Source organism: Diceros bicornis, chromosome 7, assembly GCF_020826845.1.
Source record: "Diceros bicornis minor isolate mBicDic1 chromosome 7, mDicBic1.mat.cur, whole genome shotgun sequence".
NCBI classification, from domain to species: domain Eukaryota; kingdom Metazoa; phylum Chordata; class Mammalia; order Perissodactyla; family Rhinocerotidae; genus Diceros; species Diceros bicornis.
Window position 1 is genome coordinate 59370176 of NC_080746.1, and position 27464 is coordinate 59397639.

A 27464-nucleotide genomic window follows, 5' to 3' on the forward strand; every position below is an offset into this window, starting at 1 on the left:
GCAGATAGTTCCGGGGGGAGTAGAAAGTGGTGTGCAATTGTCAACTTGCTTTTCAATGGTTCTCCTGTCTCTTGAATTTTTGTTCGTCTTATCCTTGTTGTTTCCCTAGCTCTCTGATGACTTAATATATGATTTTGGCAATGTATTTGTCTTTTCGTAGTTGCCACAATGGGAACATTATCATGGCATATCTACTATGTCGTATCCAAAGCAAAAGTTTTAAGAGACTGGTTCATGCTTGCCTTAACAACATAAAAATAACAAGTTAATAACATTTAGCCTGAAGAGAATAAATATTTATGCTTTTTGGGCCAAAAAGACATATTATTTCTACCATTTTCATCTGAATACAAAAAATGATCATAGATTTTTTTCATTATACTTTGAGATTAATTTAATTTTGGATTTTTAAGGCTTTAATTTGTAGTAGCATATGTATATAATGCAAAATGAGATACTTTCTTTTGTCTTGCTTGAATTGAGAATATACACAAAATAAAGGGACCAACTTATCTTAGCATTTTTAAAGTAAAGATTATACTCCTGAACATAATGAATTTTGATTCAGCATTCTATTTTTCTCTTGTGGTACGTTATTTCCATTATGTCAACAAGACAGAAACATTAATTAGTGTCTTAATTATCTTATGTAGTGTGGTTCTTACAGCTACATGTTTTTCTTCAAAAACACTAACAATCACGATATTTAAGAATATCAGAAATTTCCAGACTTTTTTCACTCCACCAATCCTGTGATGGTGAATCTAGTCATTTCTCTGATATTTGTTAACTACCTACAATTTCAAGAAACGATTTTTTTTTTCTCCTGAAAAGACTGTAGTGGCACATCATCCTATACTGTAGATCACAGAACATTTATTATGTGAGTAATAATGGTGCAATTTATGTGTTTGAGTTGTCAATGGTCATTTTTCTCTCCTTATCTTTTTCAACCTCTAAATAGATTTGAAAATGGCTGTCTATTCTCTCCTCTTTACTCTGCTTCCGTGGCATTAATTTCCCCCCACATCTCACCTGTGATTTTCCAAGAATCAACCAGGAAAAAAAATCTATAAATCAAATCTTCAAATCTTAAACTTTGCATATTTGGCCCTACCATATTGGACTCCTATTTATCTCACCTAATTTATCTCCTACCTCACCTCCACAACTACCTGCTACAAGCCTGACTCTCCTTTCTTTTAACTCTTCCATCTCATTTCAAGCGTGGTCTCTTTGAACTTTCTTTATCCAGTGCCCCAAATACTCTCTCTGCCTATTTTTCTGTGGCTTACTATTTATCACATAAGTCTCAGCCCGGATGTCCTCTTCTCAGTGAGAACTTCTCTGACCACCCAATTTTAATTACATATGCCCAAGTAGAGAATTATAGATTTTCAGAACAAAATTCATAAAATAGCTTCATCAAAGGCTAACCAGGAAAGCTTAGCCACCCTTTTTCAGCTCAGGCAGTTGAACCATAAAATAAGATTCAAGAACTTATGTTGATCCCTTTATAGACACCCTTGCTTTACTTTGAGTTTACCAGAACACTGATTTATTTATATTCTGCCTAAAACCAATCTGTACCCTAAATTCTGTGATAACTCTAACTTTTCATTTGTTTGGTCTTCCTCCCTGCAATGGTGAAAAAATAAATAACCCTGAATTTGGTGGACTACAAGTTTACCCCTGAGGATCACAGACTGATTGGGCTAGGGTAGAGTCATTAATCTCTAACTTCCCACCTCACTCAGGGATCTGCCCTAGCTGAATTTTTTTGACAGCTAAGCACTGCTGTGGACACTTTGATTGTGTACGTCCAGCTATTGGACGAAGGTCATCATTTTTGCAGAAATAAAAATTTATAACGACATTTCTGCTGGATAAAAATTTGTGATATAAATTATAGTTAATTCATACTGACCTCTTTTTTTTTTTAAGACTGGTTTATTTTCCAACTTTATTTATGTATTTATTTAGGTATAATTGACATATAACACTATGTCAGTTTTAGGTATACAACATAATGATTAGACATTTGTATGTATTGCAAAATGATCACCTCAACAAGTCCAATGAACACTTGTCACCATACATAGTTACAAAAATTTTTCTTGTGATGCGATTGACATCTTAATTTAACAAATTTTCATTTAATTATTTTCAATGTAGTTGAAAAACACAAAGGATTTTAGTATATATAATGTATATTTTCTTAACACTTTGTACATATACAGTCTGGCCAGGAGCACATCAAATGTAAATAAAAATTTTTCAAGAATCTGTTCCATATAAAAACAAATACAGAGCAGAAAGGTTTATGCACAATTACGTTTATGGCAACTTTACTCGTACTTGCAATCATTTGAAAATAAACTTTCAACAAGAATCTACTGCTTGGCTAAAATATAGATTTTGAAATATATTGTTTACATGAAAATATATTAGTCAATAATAAATTAAGTTTAACATACACATGAAGTATATTTTGTGACAAGGGAAATCCTTTCGTAACATTAAGTAAAAATATGACATACAAATCATTATATAATATACTAATATATGAAAATATGGCTAATGACAAAATATTTTCTAAATCTTAACAATTATGTTTTATGTGTATAATTTATTGGTAATTATAATATTTATTATATTTCATTTTTAAAGAACAGGTATTGTTGAAATATTAAATATAAAAATTTAAAATCTAAAATGAACTGAATAAAAAAGAGTAAGGAATGGATTTGTCTTAGAATCAGGACAACATCTGCAGTTAAAAACAAAGAAGAAACATTCAAAGGAAACTACTCTAAAGTATGGCTAAAGGAAATTCTCCAAAGAAATGATAGCAGATAAAGACATGGAACTTCAGAAATGAAAAAAGAATAACTTCAGACATGTAAAAATAGAGGCAAGTATAATAAATAATCCTTCTCATCAGGAGTTTATTAAATCATGTTTAATAGGTAAGCAATAATTAGAACACCATCTGATGAGGTTCTTTATGCATGTAGAGAAAATAACTAAGACAATCATACTTTAAAAGTGAGGAGGATAAAAGGATATAAATGGAAATAAGGTTTCTATATTTCACTTGTAGTGGTAACACATCAAAACCCATAGACTGTGATAAATATGTATTTTATTTATATTATATTTAATAATATATATTATATTAATATATTACAACTATATTAATATTATATAATGTATATATATAGAAAGGTAGAGACACAGAGAGATAGAGAGGGAGAGAGAGAGTAATATCTAGAGCAACCACTAAGAAAATAATACAATGTGATATACTAAAAAACCACTATAAGTAACCCAAAGTTGAATTTTAAAAAATTAAAAAAAAAAAAAAACATAGGAAAGCAGGAAAGAGAAACAGAGGAATGAGAAACACAGGGAACAAACAGAAAACAGATAATAAAATGGCAGACTTCAGCTCTACCATAGCATTAATTACTTTAAATGAAAATGAAATACACCAATTAAAAGACAGAGAATGGATTAAGAAACCCCCAAAATATATATTATCTATAAGAAATTCACATCAAATTTAATATAGGTAGATTAGAAATAAAAGAGAGAAAAAGCACTAAATGCTTACATTAGAAAAGAAAGATTTCAAATCGATAGTCTAAGTTTCTACCTAAAAAAACTAGAAAAAGAAGAGCAAAACAAACTCAGAGAAGCAGAAGGAAGAAAACAATAAAGATAATAGCAGAAACCAATGAAATTAAAAACAGAGAAACAATAGAAAAAAAAGAATGAAACAAAGTGCTGGTTCTTTGAAAAAAAAATCCCTAAAATTAGTGAACTTCTAGTAAGATTGACAAAGATAAAAAGAGAAAAGACACAAATCACTAATATCAGGACTCAAATGGTTTATATCACTACAAATCCTGCAGCCTTTACAAGAATAATAAGAGAATACTATGAACAACTTTATGTTAAAAAATCTGACAGTTTAAACACTAGGAACCAATACCTTTAAAACCACAAACTACCTGGCTCGACCAAGAAGAAATAGATAATCTAAATAATTCTATAAACATTAAAGAAATTGAATTTGAACTTAAAAAGCTCCCAGAAAGGAAATCTCTAGGCCCAGATACTTTCACGGGAGAATTTTACCAAACAGATGAGGAAGAATTAACACTAATTTTTACAATTTCTTCTGGAACATAGAAGAGGAGGGAACACTTCCCAACTCATTTTATGAGGCCAGTTTTATCTTGTTATCAAACCCCGGCAAAGACAGTACAAAAAAACCCCAACAAACCAACTACAGATTAATATCTCTCATGAACTTAGATACAAAAATCTTCAACAAAATTTTAGCACATTAAATCCAGATATGTGGGAAAAGAATTATATACCATGACCAAATGGGATTTATTCCAGGTATGCAAAGCTGGTACAATATTAAAAAGCCAATCGATGTAATCCACCATATCAAACAACTAAGAAATAAAAAGTATATGATGTTATCAGTTGATGTAGAGAAGTTATTTGTCAAAATCCAACATCCATTCATGATAAAAATGCTCAGCAAATTAGGAATAGACGGGAATTTTATCAACTTGAAAAAAGAGCTTCTACAAAAAAATCTATAGGTATCATTATAATTAATGATGAAAAACTGAATTCTTTCTCCTTAAGATCAAGACCAAGGCAGGGATGTCTGTTCTCACCCCTTTTATTTAACGTAATACTGGAAGTTCTAGCCAGTACAAGAAAGCAGGAGAATGAAAAAAAAGGCATATGGATTGGAAAGCAAGATTTGAAATTGTTCTTACTTGGAGATGACGTGATTGCCTACATAGAAAATACCAAGGAATCTATAAAACAAACAAACAAACAAAACCACAACAAACTCCTAGAATAGGTGAGTTCAGTAAAGTTGCAGGATACAAGCTTAACACACAAAATCAATGTCAATACTATATACTAACAACAAACATGTGCCGATTGAAATGAAGAAGTACTATTTTTAATTATCCCAAAAGAAAAAAGTACCTAGATAAAAAGCTAGCCAAATATGTATAGGATCTGTATGCTGAAAATCAGAAAATGCTGATGAAATAAATCAAAAGAGACCTAAATAAATGGAGACGTATACCAGGTCCACGAATTGGAAAACTCAACATAGTAAAGATATCAGATACCAATTTTTCAAAATTGATCTATACATTTAATGAAATCCACATCAAAATCCCAGCAACGATTTTTGTAGACATAGACATATTTATTCTAAAATTTATAAGGAAAAGCAAAGGATCTAAAATTTATAAGGAAAAGCAAAGGACCTAAAATATCTAAAACATTTTGAAAAAGAAGAGTGATGTGTGAGGAATCACTCGATTTGATGTTAAAGCTTACTCTTTAGCTACAGTAATCAAGATAGTGTGTTATTGGCAGAGTAATAGACACAGAGATCAATAGAATAGACTAAAAAATCAGAAAAAAAAGACATACATAATATATCCAACTGGTTTTGGACAAAGACACAAAAGGAATTCGATAAAAGGACAGCTTTTGTCAGCAAATGATGCTGGAGCAATGACCATTCATAGGCAAAAAAAACAGAACCGCGACCTAAACTTCACACCTTGTATGAAAATTAACTCAAAATTCATCATGGGGGCCAGCCCCGTAGCGTAGCGGTTAAGCGCGCATGCTCCGCTGCTGGCCAGCCCTGGTTCGGATCCCGGGCGCGCACTGATGTACCGCTTGTCAGGCCATGCTGTGGCGGCGTCCCATATAAAGTAGAGGAAGATGGGCACAGATGTTAGCCCAGGGCCAGACTTCCTCAGTTAAAAAGAGGAGGATTGGCATGGATGTTAGCTCAGAGCCGACCTTCCTCAAAAAAAAAAAAAAAAAAATCGTCATGAACTTAAAAATAAAATGAATACTCATAAAACATTTAGAGAAAACAGAAAAAAATCCCCTGGAGTTAGGGCTAGACAAAGAGTTTTCAGATGACACCAAAAGCACAACTCACAAAAGGAACAATTGATAAATTGGACTGCTTACTAACTTAAAAATTTCAAAATTTTAAAAATGAAAGACTTTTGCTCCGAAAAAGTCCCCATTAAGAGAATGAAAAGACAAGCTACAGACTGAGAAACTTTATTTACAAACTACACATCTGATGAAGGTCTTATGTTTAAAATAAATAAAGAACTCCCCAAACTTAACAGCAAAAAACCAAAGAATCTAATTAGGAAACAGGCAAAATACATAAATTGACATTTCACAGAGGGGAATATTCAGATGACAAACGAGCACATGGAAAACGTACAATATCAGCTAATTTAGAGAAATGCAAATTAAAACCACAATGACATACACCTATCATAATGACTGAAATAAAAAATAGTGACGACACGAAATGTCAATGAGGATACAGAGAAGCCAGATGGCTCATGCATTGCTGGTGGGAATGTAAAATGGTAGAGCCACTCAGGTAAACAGTCTGGTGGTTTCTTATAAAATTAAACATGCATTTATTGTACAATCCAGCATTGCACGCTTGAGCATTTATCTCAGAGAAATGAAAATTTACATTTACACAAACACCTGTGCATGAATATCTGTAGCAGCTTTATTCATAACAGCCAAAAACTAGAAACAACTCAAATGTTATTTAACATATGAATGTTTAAAAACACTGTGGTACATCCCTACCAGGGAATTCTACACAATAATAAAAAGAAGCAAACTATTGATATACACACACAATTTGGATGGATCACAAGGGAATTATGCTGAGTGAAATAAACCCAGTCTCTATGTGCTGTATGATTTCATTTATATAACATTCATGAAATAACAAAATTATAGAGATAGAGGACCAATTAGTGGTTGCCAGGGGCTACGTATGGAAAGAGAGGGATGTGGGTGAGGCTACAAAAGGAAGTCATAAGTGATGATGGAACAATTCTGTATCTGAATTATAGTGGTGGTTCCATGAATCTATAATGTCATATAATTACCTAGAACTATACGCACACAGACATAAGCACACATACAAGTAGTGCATGTAAAACTGATGAAATCTAATAAGTTCTGTGGTTTGTACCAATGTCAACTTTACAGTTTTGGTATTGTACTACAGTTATGAAAGATGTTACCACAGGGGAAAACTGGATGAAGGATAAACACTACCTTCTAGTACATTATTTTTTTTGCAACTTCCTGCCAATCTATAATCATTTCAAAATAAAAGGTTTTAAAAAATTGTTGAATGTGAAATAAAGATATCTTAAGGCAAATGAAAATAAATAATAATAATTATAATAGCAAATATATATAACACTATATCCCTGATGACATTCTAAGTGCTTTATATACATTAACCCATTTAATCCTCAGAAGAACTCTATAATGTTGATAAAATAATGCTAATTTAGAGATGAGAAAATGAAAATAGAGAGATGGATATGAATAATACTCAAATCCTAGTTTAAGGAGAATTTCCTGTGGTTAACCAATGGAAAAAGACACAAAAGAAAAGACATACGTATAGCTATTGACGTTTAAATCGGTTTATAAAAATTTTAAGAATAAAAGACAAACACGTTGGACAAATACTTAAATATGAGAGTGAAAACATATATTATTATTGAATAATAAAAAAAATATTGAAATGCAATAAGGACAACATAGAATTTTCAAGAGTTAAATAGGCAAAAGTAGGAATAGCCAGAATCGTCTAGCAGATTTAGTAGCCAAGAGCAGAAACTTGACAAATAAAAAAGAAAAGGATTTGTTCCTGCCACTGCTATTTTCTTTGGTAGAGTTTCCATTTCCTCATCTGTAGCACTTATTTTATGGAGCTCAAATGAAGATGATGTGAGGTAATGTACATAAAATCTTTAGCTTGGGGGCTGTAACATGACAAGTACTCAACAAATGGTAGTTATCACTAGTTTATAAGATGAACTATGACTATATAATAAATGTTTAACCTCAGTAGCAATAAATAATATAAGTAAAATTGCATTACCATATCACTTTTGTCCTTTTGTATGGCAAAAATTTTTAAAAATGAAAATACTCAACCCCATTGTCAGTGCAGAGAGATATATTATGCATCCTTTCTGAGTGCAATTTTACAGCATTCATCAAAAAATCTAAAAAGTGCAATGGCATTTCTAGGATTCTACCCGTAAAATAAAAATTGAAAAATCAGAGTAAGCTTTATGCATAAGATGTTTAGAGAAGCCTTGTTTATATAGCTAAAAATGGAAAACTCCAAATGCCCAATAATATTGAAAATGAATGAAAAAATATATGCATAGAACAAGAAGTGTAAGGCAATATACCAAAATGCTATCAGTGAGTCCTCCTGACTAGGGATATTCTTTATATTTTTGCTGTTTTCCAATGGTCTTACCTTGAGCATTTGCATCTTATATTAGAAGACAATACTTAAAAATAATTTATTTAGAACATATCTGGGATGTGCACTCAAGCAACAAGTAGAATTGAGCCTTAAATTTGTAAATATCTGGTCATTATGCCATGCAAAAAAGAGGTAGAAGAAGAATGCCCAATTAAATAAATTATGGTAGCATCCTGCTATCAAATACTATATAGACATCGTAATTGATTATATAAATTGATATATTAAAAAGGAATATTGTCAACAAGGTACTGCTAGAAAAGAAAAGTAGGTTGCAGACCATATATAGTATGATAGATACTCTATATGTGTATCATTTGATATTTCCAGACAGATATAGGTATAGATAAAGCTATAGGTATAAATGGAGATAAAATACAGACATGGATTCAGATACAGATTACAATATAGATGTAGAAATAAGATATAAAAGTTACAGTAGATGTATAGCTACAGAAAACAAAATTCTTTTTTTTTTTTTTGAGGAAGATCGGCCCTGAGCTAACATCTGCCAATCCTCCCCTTTTTGCTGAGGAAGACTGGCCCTGGGCTAACATCCATGCCCATCTTCCTCCACTTTATACGGGAGGCCGCCACAGCATGGCTTGACAAGCAGTGTGTCGGTGCGCGCCCAGGATCCGAACCTGTGAACCCTGGGCCGCCGCAGTGGAGCGCCCGCACCTAACCGCTTGCGCCACCGGGCTGGCCCCCAGAAAACAAAATTCTAACAATAAAATTGGTTGAGGGCTGCAAGTTTATGGGTTTGCGAGTTCCATGTCACGTTTGTCTTTTTTCATAACTTCTATTGTTTTCTACAAGGAACTTAGATTTTTAATCAAGTATTAAAAAAGAAATATGGACAATATGCTATTTTTCTCAAAGGGAAATTATTAACTAAACAATAGCACATTGGGAAGGAATCGTGGTTGGAGAAAGTGTCACAGAGGCGACAAGATGAGAATTGGGTGTGAAAGGAGGAATAAGTTTTCCACAAGTCAAGGGAGGTTATCCCAAGACAGCAGAGATATATGGAGAGTCTGGCATGACCTGGGAAAGGTGAGGAGGTAATGGCCTGGTGTGTCTGAAGCTCAGGTTGCTTTGAAAGTGATATGGCAATTGTTGCTTTAAAGGAGGTCAGGAATCAGGTCATTAAAGACCTTGAGTGCCCCGCTGAGGAGGAGATCATTGAAGAACATGGCCTGACATTGAGATGGAGGAGTTCCCATTTCTCAGCATTCTCCCAGCATACGCTACGCCTTCAGAAAACACATTAGTATTTTGCCATCACAGGAGTGACCAATCTCAATCCCCTCAGTCTCCTCAAGTGTTGTTCTGCAAAATACAAAACACACAATTAATTTACATTCCCTTATTATAGACAGGCATGTTGAGGATATAAATTACAGTAGGATTAACTCCAAACCTGGGAACCACTGATTCTAAGAATGTCAAATAGCTAAATGAAGGACATTAAGGAATAGAGGTTTGTATGTGATTGTCTAGAGATATCACAAGATGTCTCAGAGAGTGGGAAACTCAGTGAGGGAGAACTGAATAAATTCTCAGGCCAGAGCACTGTTCTCACTTAATCTATTTCTGAAGATCATGCTAGTGTCATTAAAGACATATAACTTGTGAAAATCAATTTATCCTGTCCCAGGCTCTTTACAGGAGGTAGCTTCCTCAGTCAGACATAGCACTGCTCTCTCAGGTTGTTTTGACAACGGAAGAGTAAGTCCTGCAATTTCCCTGGTGAACTTGCTCCAGAGACAGAATTCACTGAGCTGTTTCCTAGTGTTTCAGCTGACCCCTCCCACCTACCACTTCCACAGACCACTTCACACATAGCTAAAGATGCTGAAAACTCAGTTCTTATACCAAATCAGTTTCTGCTTTATAAACAATGCGTGAACCACCTGCTCTTGGATTTGATGGTCTTGATCCCATAAATGATGGGATTCAGCATAGGTGGAACAAGAATATAGACATTGGCCAATAAATTGTGGATATGAAGTGGAATGTGGTGTCCAAATCTCTGAGTAAGTGTTGTAAAGATTGCAGGCCCATAAAAGAGGATGATGATGCAGATGTGGGAGCCACATGTGTTGAGAGCCTTGTCGCGAGCATCTTGGGAAGGCACGTGGAAGACAGCACGGAGAATCAGCATGTAAGAAACAAAAATTAGCACAACATCTAAGACCACTGTTAACATTAGGATGGAAAACCCATACCAGATGTTCATGTTCACTTGAATGTCGTTACAAGCATATTTCGCCAAGCCAATGTGTTCACAAAAGGTGTGTGGCATAACATTATTTTGGCAGAAAGTCAATCTTTTCAAAAGAAATATTATGGGAAAAACTGTACCATAACTTCTCAGGAAGACAGTCACTCCAATTTTCCCAATCAGTGCATGTGTAAGAATAGTGGTGTACCTCGGTGGGTAGCATACGGCAATGTAGCCGTCAAACGTCATCATCAGCAAGATCCCTGACTCAGAGATGAAGGTGGAATGGATGAAGAAGAGCTGAGTGACACAGCAATTCGGGGATATTTTCCCCACCCGGAACCAGAAGATGGCCAAGGCCTGAGGTACTGTGCATGTAGAGAGGACAATGTCTGTTCCAGCCAGCATGCAGAGGAAGAGGTACATGGGTTCATGGAGGCTGTGCTTTGTGAGAATAGTGAAGATGATCAGGCTGTTCCCAAGCAGGGCGATGATATAGAAAATGAAGAAGGGGATGGAAATCCACCCGTGCTGGTCCTCCAGGTCAGGGATGCCCAGCAAGTGGAAGACTGTGTGGCTAACATCTGTGTGGTTTAAGGTAGTCATGCCTGGAGCAGATGACCTGGGACCTCACTTCCTATTCACAGACAGAGAGGAAAATACATATTCCTTTTTAATATATTCTCAAGAGGAATTACATTAATATTATTTGTAAAGCCACCAGGAGCTTTTGGCATATCTCATACTCTCCATCTTCTTTGAAAATGCAAATAATAGGAAAAATGCAAAGATGAAAGGATACGGTCTGCATCTCAATGAGTGACAGCCAATTACACTTATCTCCAACTAATCAAAGTAAAAGATATTGTTGTATGTATTTCACTTTCAAACAGAGGACTATGAATACACAGAGGAAATCATTATGCATGTCTGGGACGGCTGTAACAAGATGATACTTGAACTTGACGTTGAAATTGACTAGTTTATCATAGAATGAAAAGAGAAGGGAAGCAGCATAAGGAAAGGTGAATATACAGATCAATGCACAATGTATTCACGAAACATTTCCAGGGTAGGATCACAGGTGCATAGGGAGTGCATGGGGGGTTGTACAAGCAGATTTTACTGATTATGAAGGGCCTTGCTCACAATTTCACACTTAGACTGCATCCTTTACACAGGGGACAGCCAGCAGATGTCTTGAAGCCAGTAGTTTTAATAATTACTCTACTTTAGAATGATTACCTGTGGAGGTTTATTGGAGCAGTAATTGACTGAAGAGGCTGGATGCCAAAAGGCCAGTCATGTTCCAGGAATAGAATGGATCTGAATGTAATACAGTCACAGTGAATTAAACTAATATTTATTAAGCAATGTTTTATGCCAGGGATTGTAACATGCACGCTGCATGTAACATTTTGTATTTTCTTCACATAGGGAGTAGACATCCACTCTAGGAAGTGGGTATTATCTCCACTTCACACCTAAGGAAAGTGAGACTCAGAGAATATGAATCACTTGCCAAATTTCACAACCAGTAGTTGATAAAAATGAGTCTTAAATCTCTCTGACTTCAACACACACAGTTTGCTCACCTGTGAAGAGGGTCAAGAGATCTTTCAGAGATAACACAGATGGGGCTTGTGTGCCTGAGGGGCGACACTCGTCGTGCTCACACTTAGGGAGCTAAGCTAGAAATGACTGGAATTGGAAAATAAAAGACATTATTGCTGAAGTGGGGGATGTTGCAGTACTTGATATTTGGAAGATTCTTCTACTGATAGAAATTAATGTGTCATTTCATCATTTATTTCTGAGTATACTTTTCTTTTTTCATTAGCTTAATCATTCACAAGCATATTTTGAGCATTGACTATTTTAAGGCATCGTGCCATGTGTCTGAGTCCTAACTGGGCTTGTGGTTTGAGAGAATGGTGGATATGTAAGCAGATGAGTTTAGCAAAATATTCCAGGTGTAATGGGCTCAGAGGGCACCTTCTGAGAAGACAACCATGCCCCATCCCATTTTCATCAGAATGAAGAAATGGAGCCAGACTATAAAACACCTTCTTCTTGTGGTTTCTGAGGATATTAAATGAAGGAGCATCTTAAAGCACCTAGCTCAGTGGCTAAGATGTATCTTACGCTCATTGATATTGTTTCTTCCACTCCAGTCACCCTCTTGGTGCCCTTGATTTTTGTTTCTGGGGGGAAAATTGGCTCCTAGTTTTCTCATCTGCTGAGATGCTCTGGCTGCTTCCCTAAAGCCCCCTCCAGCATCTGGCTCAGGGCAGGTGACCAGAGTTCCTTGCCATTCTTCGGGCTCCTTTCATGTTTTTTAAGAGGGGTCTGTAATATAAGTAAATATGTTTTCTGTTTTCTCATCTCTGGTCTAGTGATTAGGGAACTTGCCATTTATTGGATTGCTTCCCTTTATTTACCACCCTTCAGTAACCTCCATCCAGCCCATGTACTCTCAACCACCTTCCCAGACCCCCCTTTCCACTTCTGCTATATCTAATCAGATTGGTGCCTATAGTCTTCACCATTCTTTGTCCACATATATCAATAGCTTCCAAGAATCCTGTCCCCTCTGGGACATAACACTAGCCCAGTCCTCACCTTGATCCTGAATCCACTCTGTCCTCAGATGTCTAATTCACTCACCAGTCTTAAACTGAGTCTTCAAGAACAGACATGAAATTGGTGATGAAAGTCAGCTTGCTGCATGCCAAGAGTTGGGCTATTTATCATCTGTCATGAGAGCCCTTGAGGGAAGCACTTACAGCAGGGCTCCAGGGACAGAACTCTCTCCAGCAGACTTGCCCTCTTCCCAAATTGGCTGGGTCTGTAAGACCATTTCCCACCCCCCTCACTTTCTCTTGCTCCTTTTCTCTCCTGCTTCTTTCCAGATGATATCATCAAAAACCATCTAGCACCTAAGCTAGCGTTGCTACAGGCCTATTTTAATGCAAAGGGAATATAAATGCTTATAATTGATATGAACTCATGGTTTTTAAAGTTTTATTCTTCACAAAAAGGATTACATTGAAATTACATTCATCCTCAGGGCTTATATGAATTTCAAAATCCAGAGTCATGAATCATGTTTAACTCTGTTATCTAAGGGTGTATAAATGTACAAGCTTAACAGCTAATAGAAGACGTGTTAATCTTGATTACCTTAGACATGTTTCTGCTTCATTTGCCTGATTCCTTTGGCTGCATTCAAGACTTTTCACTCTATCTTAATTTTCAGTTTGATTTGGATGAGCCTAGACAATACTTTGCTTGTTTTTATCCTCTTTGAAGTTCATTGAGATTTTTGAATCTGTTTTTTACCTCATTTGGATATATTCAGCAAGTATATCTTAGAAAACATTTTTCTGTCCCATTCTCTCATTTCACTTTGAAACCCCAACAACATATATGTTAGATCCTTTGACGTTGTTGCACCAGTATCTGGGGGTCTTTTATTTTATTTTATTCTTTCTCTCTCTCTTCTTCAGTGAGATAATTCTATTGATAGATCTTATAGTCAGTTTCTAGAAGAAGGATTACCTTGGTCAAAGGGTAAATGCATTTGTAGTTTTTTATATATTGAAAGATTTCTTTCACAGAGGCTACACCATTTTTCATTGCTGCCAGAAATGTATGCAAGTCCTTTTCCCTCAAAACCTTGTCAGCACAGTGTTGTCAAGTTTTTGAATAACTTTCAGTCTGATAGTTTGTCAAGTGTGGTTGACCATCTGCAAAAATGGCTGACAATAATTCTTTCCTCTGCTGTATTAATTGAACAAATAATCCCTAGATTTTAGAAATACTACGCAGCCCATTATCTACCTTGGGTTTCTACTGAAGTTGGCATTAGTAAAAGAGATATAATCTAAAAGTAAAGACTTTTATAACTTCAAAATGCAACATAATCCTTTCTCATTATGGAAAAAAATATTTCTAATTAATATACCATCCAAAATGAGCAAAAGGAAGTTGTCTTAAAATGATGGACTAGATAATGTTATTTTCTGGCTGAATATTCAAAAACAAGTCGCTTGTCAAGTACTCCACTACGAGCTTTGGTTTGCTCATATGCAAAGTGGAGTCCTTGGTGGTAACTTCCTTGCAGAGCAATGTGAGCACTGAATTACTTACCCCCTGTAAAGTACCTAGAACAATGTCCCCCACATTTGGAGATTTTTCATGACTATTAGTAGTTCTTGTCCTCATTTCCCGTAAACTGCTTTTCTTGTTTATATCTCTTCTCTGGTGGTACACCTAAAAATCATACCAACACCATTTAATGGAAAAGGATTTAAAGACACTTCTCCAGAAAATACAGACTAGTCAAAAACTCCACGCACAAGTTCTTACTGACCAAGAAGCAAAAACCAGCCCAGCTCTTCAGTAGAAGCAGACCGTATGAAGAAATCTCTTTCCTCTTTTCTCCTCCACTGCCAGCAGCAGCTTACCCAGACTGTCCTCCATGTCCTCTGCCTGCTGGAGGCACTGGCAGAGCTCACAGATGAGCAGAGCTCCAAGGGTGGTGTCCTCCAGGGTGTCTTGGATGTCCACGTTGATCACGTGCACGGGCTGGAAGGTCTCCTGCTCTCTGGCACACAGGTCTTCCACCACTCTGTCACAGACGCTCTCCCCACACGTAAAGATGACATCAAAGGCATTACTGCACTCTTGAAATCTTTCTGCCCGGGGCTTGATTCGCTCATTTCTTCCCAGGATGTGTAAGATTCCATTCCTGGTATAGCGTTGTCTGTCTTTCCTGAGAAGGTCGTTGTACATCTGCTTGTATGTGGTTGAGAAATCATAAACATGGGAAGATTGGGTGCTGATCCCGGGAGCCTCACACGAGATCCAGTTCCGAAAGACCGGACTCTGAAGCCTTTTTTCCTGAGGATGCTGTGGGCTTCCATGCTCCTGTTCATGTTGCTCATACATACCACAGCCACCCTGAGTGGGGAGGAGGACATGATGGCGGGCACCTGGGACTTCAGTGAGACGTGTGTGTTTCAGTGGCTGCAGGGACTCTGAAGCCAGGGGAACGACCACCTGGCTACAGCTCTTCCAACTAGCAGAGTGTCAAAGCACAGGAATTGGGCTTATGTTGACTCACTCACAGAATTCAGAACTGGATTATTTCACCTCTCTACTCCTAGACTGGAGATTAGTATGCAATGAACTGGAAAAGAGGTCTTTCCCAGATAATTACTGAACTATTCTTTACTAGTGTGTTCTGTGCTTTGAATGGCTGCACTTGTTTTATTTCTCTCATTGGACATTTCTCCACTCATTCATCCCTATGTCATATCTATCTTCAAATGTTTGCCTTTTAGATAAATTATTATAATGTTCATTCATACCTTATAATTGATATATTCACCATTAATATAATTTTAGCTTAAATTGATGAGTGTATGTGTAAATATATTTTTCTTCTTTAATTACAATGCAAAATGTAACAAAAGTTTCTTAATCCTTATGTTTATGACATTTTTATTTATATTATCAGTTGTTTGTAAGTAAATATTCAGCATAAGACCAAATACAACTCACATATGAGTATACTATGCAAACATTAAATAAAATATACATTAATATATAAGAAATGTTATCTAAAGAGCATGCTTGGTTAAATTAATCATGCTACATCTATAATTTGCAATACAAAAGAGCAGTGAGAAATAATAATATGGGTTTATATCTTTGGTGATGGAACTATACTCACAATATATTTGTAAGTGAGAGAAGGAAGTTCCAGATCAGTCAGTTATATAATATGATTCAATTTTTAAATAGAATATTTATCTAAACATTCCATCAATTTATGCTAAAATCATATGAATAGTGAATATATTTGAATAATGATGTGATTTTTATAATAATTTTAGTTTGAATTGTCTAATATTTATACAGTGAATATGACTGACTCAAAGAAGAATAAGTGAAAGGTGGTTTTTTTTAATGTGTGGTCAAATACCATTCATAAATATTTCCTTCAGTATAGAAATGCAAGTGATGGATTATCTCAGGTTTTGCTTGTCCGAAAATATTTTTATTTGTCTTCATTTTCTTTCTTTTTTTTTTTGATGAGGAAGATTGGCCCTGAGCTAACACCTGTTACTGATCTTCTTCATTTTGCTTGAGGAAGAGTGGACCTGAGCTAACATCTGTGCCCATCTTCCTCTATTTTTGTCATCATTTTTAAAAGGATAATTTCATGGGTATAGAATTTCAGGTTGGCAGGGTTTTTCAGCACTTTAAAATTTGCCATCTAGTGCTTTTTGCTTCCGTCTTTTGTATTAAGAATTGAATTTTACTGTTGCTCTTTGGAATTTAATGTACATTTTATATCTGAATTCTTTTAAGATTATCTTTTTATCTTCCTATTTTTTTTCAGAACATTTATCGTGTATCTATTGTCATTTGCTTTGCATGCATCTTCTTGGGATTTTTCTGACCTTCTTGAATATGTGAATTTATACCTTTATCAGTTTTGGAAATTTTTCATTCGTTATCTCCTTGAATATTATTTCTAGCACTGTTTCTCTCTCCCTGGTTGGGACTACAATTATTCTTATATATATGTTTGAATGTGTCTATTGTGTGTTTGATGCTCATTTTTTACCATTCTCTTCTTCTCTCTCTCACTTCAGTTTCTATTATATCTATTAATCTGTTTCTACTTCACTAATCCTGTCTTCTGTTTCATTTTAAATATCCTGTTTATACCCATCCATTGAATGATTGTTTTCAGGTGATTATAATTTCAGTTCTATAATAACATTTGAATTTTTCAAGATCCTAATTCCCTAGTATTTCACCATACACTCAAGTATCTTGACTGTGTTTTGCTCATTTTTAAACAAAATTCTATAAATCTTGCCTGATAATTACAATAACTGGGTCATCTGTTGGTCTTCTCTTTTGTGTTTTTATTCTTGATCATCGGTCATAGGTCTTGTCTCTTTTCATGTGAAGTATTTTTTATTTAATGCTTTGCGTTGTAATAAAAATGCAGAGTTGCAAATGTTATCTTCTATTAGAAGGGTTCTCCCTTCTTCTATTAAACTGATAAGGTGAGCAGTTGATCCCTTCAATCCAATGAGAACTTGAGCTGAGTCAAGAACAGGTGCAGCTTTAGTAAGACTGTGTATCTCTGTTATGCTCCTATTCCTAGGAAAGAACTCTCCAGAAATTTTTAATGAGAACCTGGAAGGCCTTTGAATCTCCAGTCTAAAAAATCTGCGGAAGATTCAATTCTTCCGTTCAGAAGTCTTTTAATGTAGTTTTTTAGACTCTATCCGATGCAGCTACAAATTTGGAAAATGACATAAGGAAGATATTAGCCATACATTTTAGGCATGTATCTCTCACCCTGGTAGACCTGTCCTCAAAATCACAGGAATGCAAGAGATTTTATACTGCTTTTTAGATTTTCTTAGCTTGTTTCCTAGCATCCAGTGCAGCTCCAGAATTCAGTAAATATCTCATACAAAAAAAAGTCTTGAATGAGGCCCCTCAAGTTTTTAATTTGTTACTCCAGACCTGTAAGACCACTGAAAGCTCTGGTGATTTCTCTTTCCCCAGTTGTGGCCCTCCTCCTGGGCCAACACCAATCCTTAGCCCTGGCCAGATCAGCAAATATTCCAGCGGGGAAAAACGTCCAGGAGATTGTCAACTTTTGAATGGTTTTCCTGTCTTGAATTTAAATCATCTAGTCTTTGTTATTTCCTCAGCTCTCTGATGTCTTAATATATGATTTTTGTTTCAAGAAACTTGCTAATACCTGTCTTGAAAATATGAAAATAACAGACCAGTAACATTTAGCTTGAAAAGAATTAATATTTATATATTTGGGGCAACAAAAATATTTCTATCTTTCATTGGGGGGCAAAAAAATGGTCACTGATTTTTTTCAGCATACTTATCTTACTTTGAGATTCACTTAATTTTGGACTCTAAGAATCCCCACCTGTGTTAGCAATTACATAATGCAAAATGAGATACATTCTTTGGTGTCTTACCTAAAGTGAGAATATACACAAAATATAGGGGCCAAATTCCCTTAGCACTTTTAAAGTAAAAATTATACTCCTGGCCCTCATAAACTTTGACTAAATATTGTATATTTCTCTTGCAGTACATTATTTCTATTATACCAACAAGACAGAATCATTAATTAATGTCTTAATTATCATATATAGTGTGGATCTTACAGTTATATATTTTTCTCTGAAAACATTAAAACCCATGATTTATAAGAATATCAGAAATTTTCAAACTTTTTTCACTCCTCCAATCCTGTCAGGATGAATCTAATCATTTCTATGATTATTTGTTAACAACCAACATTTTCTTTGTTTCTCCTAAAGAGAGTGTAGTGGCACATTGCCCTATACTTTATATTACGGAGCCTTTATTACATGAGCAAGCCTGGTGCAATTTATGTGTTCAAGTTGTTGATTGTCATTTTTCTGTTTTCATTTTGTTCAAACTCTAAATAGAATTTGAAAATGGCTGATCGTTCTCTCTTTGAACTCTTTACTCTGCCTCCATGGCATCAATATCCTTGTACACCTTCCTAACAATTTTTCAAGCATCAACCAGGAAAAAAAAGGTCTGTAAATCAATTTCAATTCTTAACCTTTTCATATCAGGACCTACCTGATCAGAATCCTATTCATCTTACCAACTTTATCTCCTACCTCTCCCACAAATACCCTGCCACATCTCTGACTTTCTGTTCCTCTCACTCCACAATCTCAATACAACCATAGGCCCTTGGAAGGTTCTTTTTCCAGTGGAGTGGCCAAAATGCTCTCTACCCAGATTTCTATGACTTACTATTTAATAGATAAGTCTCAGCCCAAATGTTCTTTTCTCAATAAGAACTTCTCTGACAACCCAATATTAATTACATGTGCTTACATAGGGTATTATAGATTTTTAAATCAAAATTCGTTAAGGAACTTTGTCAAACGGCAACTGGCACAGCTTAGCCACCCACCCTCAGCTCAGTCACACGGGTTCTAAAACAAGATTTAAGACCTAACGTTGACCTCTTTATACACACCCCTGCTTTGCTTTCAGCCTGTCTAAACACTGATTTATTTATATTTTGCCTAAAACCAACCCATCCCTAAAGCCTATAATAACTCCATCTTTTCCTTTGTTTGGTCAAACACTTCGTTGTTGCTCTAGTGTGTGGTTTCCCTCCTTGAATTGGGTAAAAGAAAACTTGGATTTATATGAAGGCAGGTTTATTTCTGTAGGTCTTAAACTGACTGGGCTAGGACAGTGTTATTAATCTCCAATCTCCCACTCCAGTCAGGATTCTACTCTTGTTTAATTGGTAATGATAGCTATGCATTGCCATGGGCACTCTGATCATGTACTTCCAGCAATAGGAGAAAAATATCATCATTTTTGCTGAAATAAACTTTATAAAGAAATTTCTGCTACATAAAATTTGTACCTTAAATTTTAAATTAATTCACACTATCTAAATTTAACAAATTTTCATTTAACTGTTTTCAGCATGGTTAAAACACAAACAATCTTAGTATTTATAATGTGTCTTTTCTTAAGACTTTGCACATATTCGGCGTGGTCAGGAGAAGTTAAATACTAAATTTTTTGAATTTCAAGAATCTCTGCTGTATGAAGAAATATCATAGGACACAGACAAAGGTTTATGCATAATAGTGTTTATGACAACTTTATTGATACTGGCACCATTTCAAAAATATTCAACAAGAATCTACTGGTGTGTTTTCATTTTCATTTGTCTCCAGGTATTTTCTATTTCTCCTTTGATTTCCTTATTGATCCAATAGCTGTTCAGTAGCATGTTTAGTCTCCACATATTTGTGACTTTTCCAGCTTTCCTCTTGTAGTTGATTTCTAGTTTCACATCATTGTGGTTGGAAAAGGTGCTCGATCTGATTTCAATCTCAAATTTATTGAGAAGTTTTTTCTTTCCCAACATATAGTCTATCTTTGAGAACGTTCCATGGGCACTTGAGAAGAATGTGTATTCTGCTGCTTTTGGATGGAATGTTCTATGTATATCTATTAAGTCCATCTGCTCTGATGTTTCATTTAAGGCTGATGTTTCCTTGTTGACTTTCTGCCTGGATGATCTATCCATTGATGTAAGTAGGATATTAAAGTCCCCTACTATTATTGTGTTGATGTCAATTTCTCCCTTTATGTCTATTAATAATTGCTTTATATATTATGATGCTCCTATGTTAGGTGCATATTATATGTTAGGTGCATTACGTTATGTCTTCTTGATGGATTGTTCTCTTTATCATTATATTATGTCCATCTTTGTCTCTTATTATCTTTTTTGGCTTGAAGTCTGTTTTGTCTGATGTAACCATGGCTACACATAATTTCTTTGTTTTTTTTTCTGAGGAAGATTAGTCCTGAGCTAACCTCTGTTGCCAATCTTCCTCCTTTTTTTGCTTGAGGAAGATTAGCCCTGAGCTAACATCTGTGCCAATCTTCCTCTACTCTATATGTGGGTTGCCGCCACAGTGTGGCTGATGAGTGGTGCAGGTCTGAGCTCCGAATCTGAGCCATGAACCTGGGCCCCTGAAGTGGAATGCACTGAACTTAACCACTATGCAACAGGGCCGACCCCTACACCCACTTTCTTTTCTTTCTTTTTTTTTTTGTGAGGAAGATCAGCCTTGAGATAATATCCGCTGCCAATCCTCCTCCTTTTGCTGAGGAAGATTGGCCCTGTGCTAACATCCGTACCCATCTTCCTCTACTTTATATGGGATGCCGCCACAGCATGGCTTGTCAAGTGGTGCGTCAGTCTGCATCGGGGACCCAAACCTGTGAACCCCAGGCTGTCGAACTGGAGCGCGCGAACTTAACTGCTACACCACCCGCCCGCCCTACACTCACTTTCTTTTGATTGCCGTTTGCTCAGAGAATCATCTTCCATTCCATCACTTTGAGCCTATGTTTGTCCTTAGAGCTGAGATCAGTCTCCTGGAGGCAGCATACTGTTAGGTCTTGTTTTTTATCCATCCAGTTACTCGGTGTCTTTTGATTGGTGAATTCAATCCATATACATTTAGGATAATTATTGATATAAGAGGACTTAATACTGCCATTTTATCTTTTGTTTCTGGTTGCTCTATATTTCCATTGTTTCTTTTCCTGTGTTTCTGTCTGCCATTTCAGTTTGGTGGTTTTTTGTACTGTGCTTCTCATTTTCCTCTTTTTTTTTATGTTTCACGACCCCGCTCTGAATATTTGTTTTGTGGTTACCATGTGGTTTGTATAAAAGGTCTCATAGATGAGATAGTTCTTTTTCTGCTGATAGCATCTTATCTTTATTTGCCTATGCAACTTCCATCCTTTTCCTCTTCCCTTTCTATGCTTTTGTTGTTACAAATTATCCCTTTTTGCATTGTGAGTTCATTACCAAATTGAAGTGGTTATAGTTATTTTTAACGCTTCCTTTCCCTTTAACTTGTATGTTATAATTGTTTACTAACTTATTCTGATATAGAATTGCAGTTTTCTGATTCTGTCTGTCTGTTTATTACCTTGCTTAAAGCTTTGTACAATTTTGCCTTTTTGTTTTAGGTAGGAGAACTCTTTTCAACATTTCTTGTAAGCTTGATCTAGTGGCAATGAACTCCCTCAGCTTTTTTTCTGTGGGAAAGCCTTTATTTCTCCTTCATATTTGAAAGATAACTTTGCTGGCTAGAGTACTCTTGGCTGACAGTTTTTATCTTTCAGTGTTTTGAATATATCGTTGCACTCTCCTGGCCTGTAGAGTTTCTGCTGAGAAATCTGCTAATAGCTTAATGGGGGCTCCCTTGTAAGTTATTGTTTTTATTTTCTCCCCCTGGTTGCCCTTAAAGTTCTTTCTTTGTCATTGACTTTTAACAATTTTAATCTAATGTGTCCTAAAGAGGGTCTTTTTGTGTTGAGATCATTAGGTGTTCTATTAGCTACATGTACGTGTATATCCAGTTCCTTCCCCAGACTTGGGAAGTTCTCAGCTGTTATTTCTTTATTTTTTTTTTTATTTTTTTTTATTTTTAGAATTTTTGTTTATTGCAGTAACATTGGTTTATAACATTGTATAAGTTTCAGGTGTACATCGTTATACTTCTATTTCTGCATAGATTACATCATGTTCACCACTCAAATACCAATTACAACCCACCACCACACACATGTGACGAATTATCCCTTTTGCCCTCCTCCCTCCTCCCTTCCCCTCTGGTAACCACCAATCCAATCTCTGTCTCTATGTGTTTGTTTATTGTTGTTATTATCTACTACTTAATGAAGGAAATCATAAATAAGCTCTCTGCTTCCTTCACCCTCTCTTCTCTTTCTGGGATACCCATTATCTTATGTTGCTTTTTTTAAAAAAATATAATTGGATATTTCTGGTAGAATTTCTTCATTTTTAAAAAATCTTAGTTGTCTTTCCTCTTCCACGTGAATAATTTCTAGATTTTTACCTTTGAGCTCCCTAATTCTCTCTTCTATATAGTCTGCACTATTTCTAATGCTTTCTACCATATTCTTCATCTCATTTATTGAGTTCTTCAGAATTTCTGTGACAATATGCTTAAAGTACAAAATATTTTCTAAATACTAATGATTGTGTGTCATGGATGTGACTTTTTTGATTTTTACAATGTTTCCTCATTATGTATTTTTTAAACAAACAGATATGGTTGAAATATTAAATATAAAATTTGAACTCTAGAACAAATGGAACAAAAACAGTAAGTCATGGACTTATCTTAAAATGAGAAAAACTGATGTGGAAAACAAAAGAACAATTAATGTCAATGACCAGTGATTTGACTATACAGAAATCATTATGCTTCAGGGTACACACCTTCTTAAAAGTTTCCACCAGTAACTACTCCTATGACTCATTCATTCACGTTCTCATTTATCCTCTCATTATTCATTCATTCAAAAAATATTTGAGGACCCTAAAAAGTGCTAAATATTGCTGTAGGTGCTACAGATAAAGCAGTGAAGATATCACACAAAAGTGCTTTCCTCAACAAACTTATGTTTACTTGAAAGACCATGAAAATAAACAAAAACTGTAAGCAAAGCTGGCATACAGTCAGCTCTATATAATGATTTGCTATTACTACCACCAGCAACAGCAGCATTGTAGGCTGTAGAGAAAAATAATATATGAAAAGGGCTTAGAGGGACAGTGGTGAAATGTCACAGGGATTGTAATCTTCAATAGGATGACATGATGATGAATTTTACATGTCAATTTGGCTAGATTATGCTTCCCAGTTATTTGGTCAAACACCAGTCTAGATGTTGCTGTGAAGATATTTTTAAAATGCGATTAAGATTTAAATCCTTAGACTTTGAGTAAAGCAGATAACTTTCTATATTGTGGGTGAGCTTCATCCAATCAGTTAAATGCCTTCAGGGCAAAGACTGAGGTCCCTGAGGAGGAGGGAATTCTGCCTCCAGATTGCAACGTAGAAATTCTGCCTGAGTTTTCTGTCTTTGGAATCAAGACTGTAGCATTAACTGTTGCCTGAATTTCCAGCCTGCTGGCCTGCCTGCAGATTTCAGACTTGCCCACTTCCACAATCACGTGAACTAGTTCCTTAAAATAAATTTTTCTCTCTATATATCTCTATCTATCTATCTATATATTCCTAATTGCATCTGTTTACATTCTTAATTTCTATTGCATCTGTTTCTCCGGAGAATCCTGATTAATACACATGGTTAGAGAAGGTATTAGTGACAATGTTAATTAAGCGAAAATCTTAAAGAGGCAAGAGACCTACTCAGGGAGATACCTTGGCAAAGAAGGATGCAAGCAGAGGAAAGAGCATGTGCAAAGATCCTGAGAAGGAGAATCTCCAGCATGTTTGAAGGATAACTGGGAGGCAAAGACAGTTAAAACAGAATGAGGAAGGAAGAAACAATAAGCATATGAGGCCATAGGCAAAATCAAGCAGGGCCTCTAAATCATTGGAAGAACTATGGCCCTTATGCTGGAGTGATACTGAGGCATTTTGACCAGAAAATTAAGAAGTTTCTCTTTCTATTTTGATATTATCACTCTCAAATAGCAGAATGTTTTTTTGGGTGTTGAAATTGATCTGGAATTAGATGGTGGTGAAGGTTGCAAAACATTGTGAGATATTTAAAACCACTGAATTCTATACTGTAAAAGAGTGAATTAATGATATGTAAATTATATGTCAATACAGCTATTAAAATAAAATAATAGGATGAAAATATGCAGTGTAGGTATACGTGGGCATGTAAATGTAGAAAGAGAGAGCCCAGGAGGAAGATGTTGAGTAATGTAGTTTATAAGGGAAAGATAAGAACTGAAGATGGGCCTGAACAATTGCAAGAATAAAGTTGTATTTAAATAAGAGAAAGTTGCTGGAGGAAGAGATTTTGTGATAAGAAAAGGAGTTTTGTTTTGGACATATTACATTGGAGATGCCTATTAGACATACATGTAGATACATTAAACAGAAAATTAAAAGTATAAGTCTATAGAACAAATTAGAGGCTGGGGATATAAATTTGGAAGTTCTTAGCATATTGATGCATCTAAAGCCATGAGAATGGATGGGATTAGAGAGCGATTGTAGATAGAGAAGAATAGGAGCTCAAGGACTAAGCCTTAGAAATACTAGTATTAAGAAGTCAAGGAGATGAGGAAAACCCATCAAAGGCACCTCAGAAGCAGCCAGGAAAATCATAAAAACACAAGGAATGTGAAATGAGGAAGATTTCCAAGGAAGAGAGGATGGCTAAATATATCAAAATGCTGCTTTACACTGAATACGAGGAGGTCTGATTTTGAGTGTTGATTTAGAGGCATGGAGTTCATTTTGACCCTGACAAGTGCAGTTTAGGTGAGATGGTGTGGGTGAAAATCAAAGTGGAGTGGGATCAAGATAAAAATGAGCAGATTCGAGCCTGCAAATGGACAAATTATTCTAGGTGCTTTCCTCTATCATGGAGAGGAGAAATAAAGAAGTAGCTGTAGGTGAATGTAGATTCAGGAGTTGTTTTTTCAAGTTTATTTTTGTTTTGTTATCTTTTTATATTGGAGAAAAAAAATGATGTAAAAAGATGGGAATGATCAAGTAAAGAACAAAAAGGTGAAGATACAGAAGACACAGAGGAGAATGGCTGGAGAAATGTTTTAAGCTTGATGACAGTCAAGCTGTTCCAAGCATAAAACATCCTGGGAAAGAATAGTTCAGCAATGGCCAGGAAAAATTAATGTCAAAGATTCATCTCATTGACTTCTCCAGTCCAGGATCATAGAGGTGAGACTTAGAGAGTGTCCTGATCTAGTTCTCAATTCTATGGGTGAGAAAGCTAACTAAGGCTCCAAAGACACTGATATTTAACGGCAGTTTAGAGACTTTGGAAGAAACACACACCAAAAACTCACTGATGCAATTTCACTAGAAACACCACAACTGGAAGCATTTGACTAGTATCTCACCTGCTACCATATAACGGTGCTAAAGCTTACTTCATGCATAGATAAAATTGCTAACAAAAGAATGTGAGCTTCTAATGTCAAAGTTATTTCTGCTTTGTAAACAACACCTGAACCACCTGGTCCTGGATCTGTTTGGTCTTGATCCCATAAATGATGGGATTTAGCATAGGAGGAGCCAGAATGCAGACATTGGCCAGCAAGACACGGATATGGGGTGCAATGTGGCGTCCAAACCTCTGAGTGAGTGTTGTAAAGATCCCAGGCCCATAAAAGAGGATGATGACACAGACATGGGAGCCACAAGTATTGAGAGCTTTGTAGCGAGCATCTTGGGATGGGATGTGGAAGACAGCACGGAGAATCAACACATACGAAAAAAAAATTAGCACAATATCTAAGACCACCGTTGACATTAGGACAAAAAACCCATACCAGATGTTTACTTGTATGTCATCACAGGAAACATGGGCCAAGACAATGTGCTTACAAGAAGTGTTTGGGAGGATGTTACTTTTGCAGAAATTCAGTCTTTTCAGAAGAAATATTATGGGGAAAATTGTACCATAACTTCTCATGAAGATAGTCACACCGATTTTCCCAATCAATCCATGTGTAAGAATACTGGTGTACCTTAGTGGGTAGCATATGGCAATGTATCGGTCAAACGCCATAACCAGTAAGATCCCGGACTCAGAGATGAAGGTGGAATGGATGAAGAAGACCTGGGCAACACAGCAATTCAGGGAGATCTCTCCAGCACGGAACCAGAAGATGGCCAAGTCCTGAGGTACTGTGGATGTGGAAAGAACAATGTCTGCTCCAGCCAGCATGCAGAGGAAGAGGTACATGGGTTCATGGAGGCTGTGCTTTGTGAGGATGATAAAGATGAGCAGGCTGTTCCCAAGCAGTGCGATGACATAGGAAATGAAGAAAGGGATGGAAATCCACATGTGCTGGTCCTCAAGGCCAGGGATGCCCAGCAAGCGGAAGACTGTGTGGCTAACACCTGTGTGGTTTAAGGACGTCATGCCTGGAGCAGATGACCTGGGACCTCACCTCTTATTCACAGACAGAGAGGAAAATTCAGATTATACTCAAAGATTTTCTTTGTTGTTACCAAAGGTTTTCCTTCCTACCTGATTCTATCCATTCTGAGGGTGCCAGGAACTATGATATTAATGGTGAATAAGCTTGGTTTGTTTTCTGAATGAAGTTTTAAGCTCATAAATAAGATAGACATTTATGTAACTAACTAAAATTAAATGATTAAGTTATATAAG

General features: G+C 35.9%; 2 protein-coding genes and 1 pseudogene across 2 annotated transcripts; all 3 read right to left on the bottom strand.

Moving 5' to 3' along the window:
* Window positions 1–2156: 2156 nt before the first annotated feature.
* On the bottom strand, window positions 2157–11252 carry LOC131409012 (olfactory receptor 52B4-like). Its single transcript, XM_058546227.1, has 2 exons — window positions 10352–11252; window positions 2157–2290 (listed from the first exon to the last, which is right to left on the bottom strand). The coding sequence occupies exons 1-2, from the start codon at window positions 11250–11252 to the stop codon at window positions 2157–2159; spliced, it is 1035 nt and encodes a 344-aa protein (XP_058402210.1).
* Window positions 11253–15047: 3795 nt separating this feature from the next.
* On the bottom strand, window positions 15048–15631 carry LOC131407960 (RNA polymerase II subunit A C-terminal domain phosphatase SSU72 like protein 3-like; annotated as a pseudogene).
* Window positions 15632–26267: 10636 nt separating this feature from the next.
* LOC131407961 (olfactory receptor 52B4-like) lies at window positions 26268–27212 on the bottom strand. The gene has a single exon (XM_058544546.1). It carries the CDS (start codon window positions 27210–27212, stop codon window positions 26268–26270), a length of 945 nt encoding a protein of 314 aa, XP_058400529.1.
* Window positions 27213–27464: the final 252 nt, after the last annotated feature.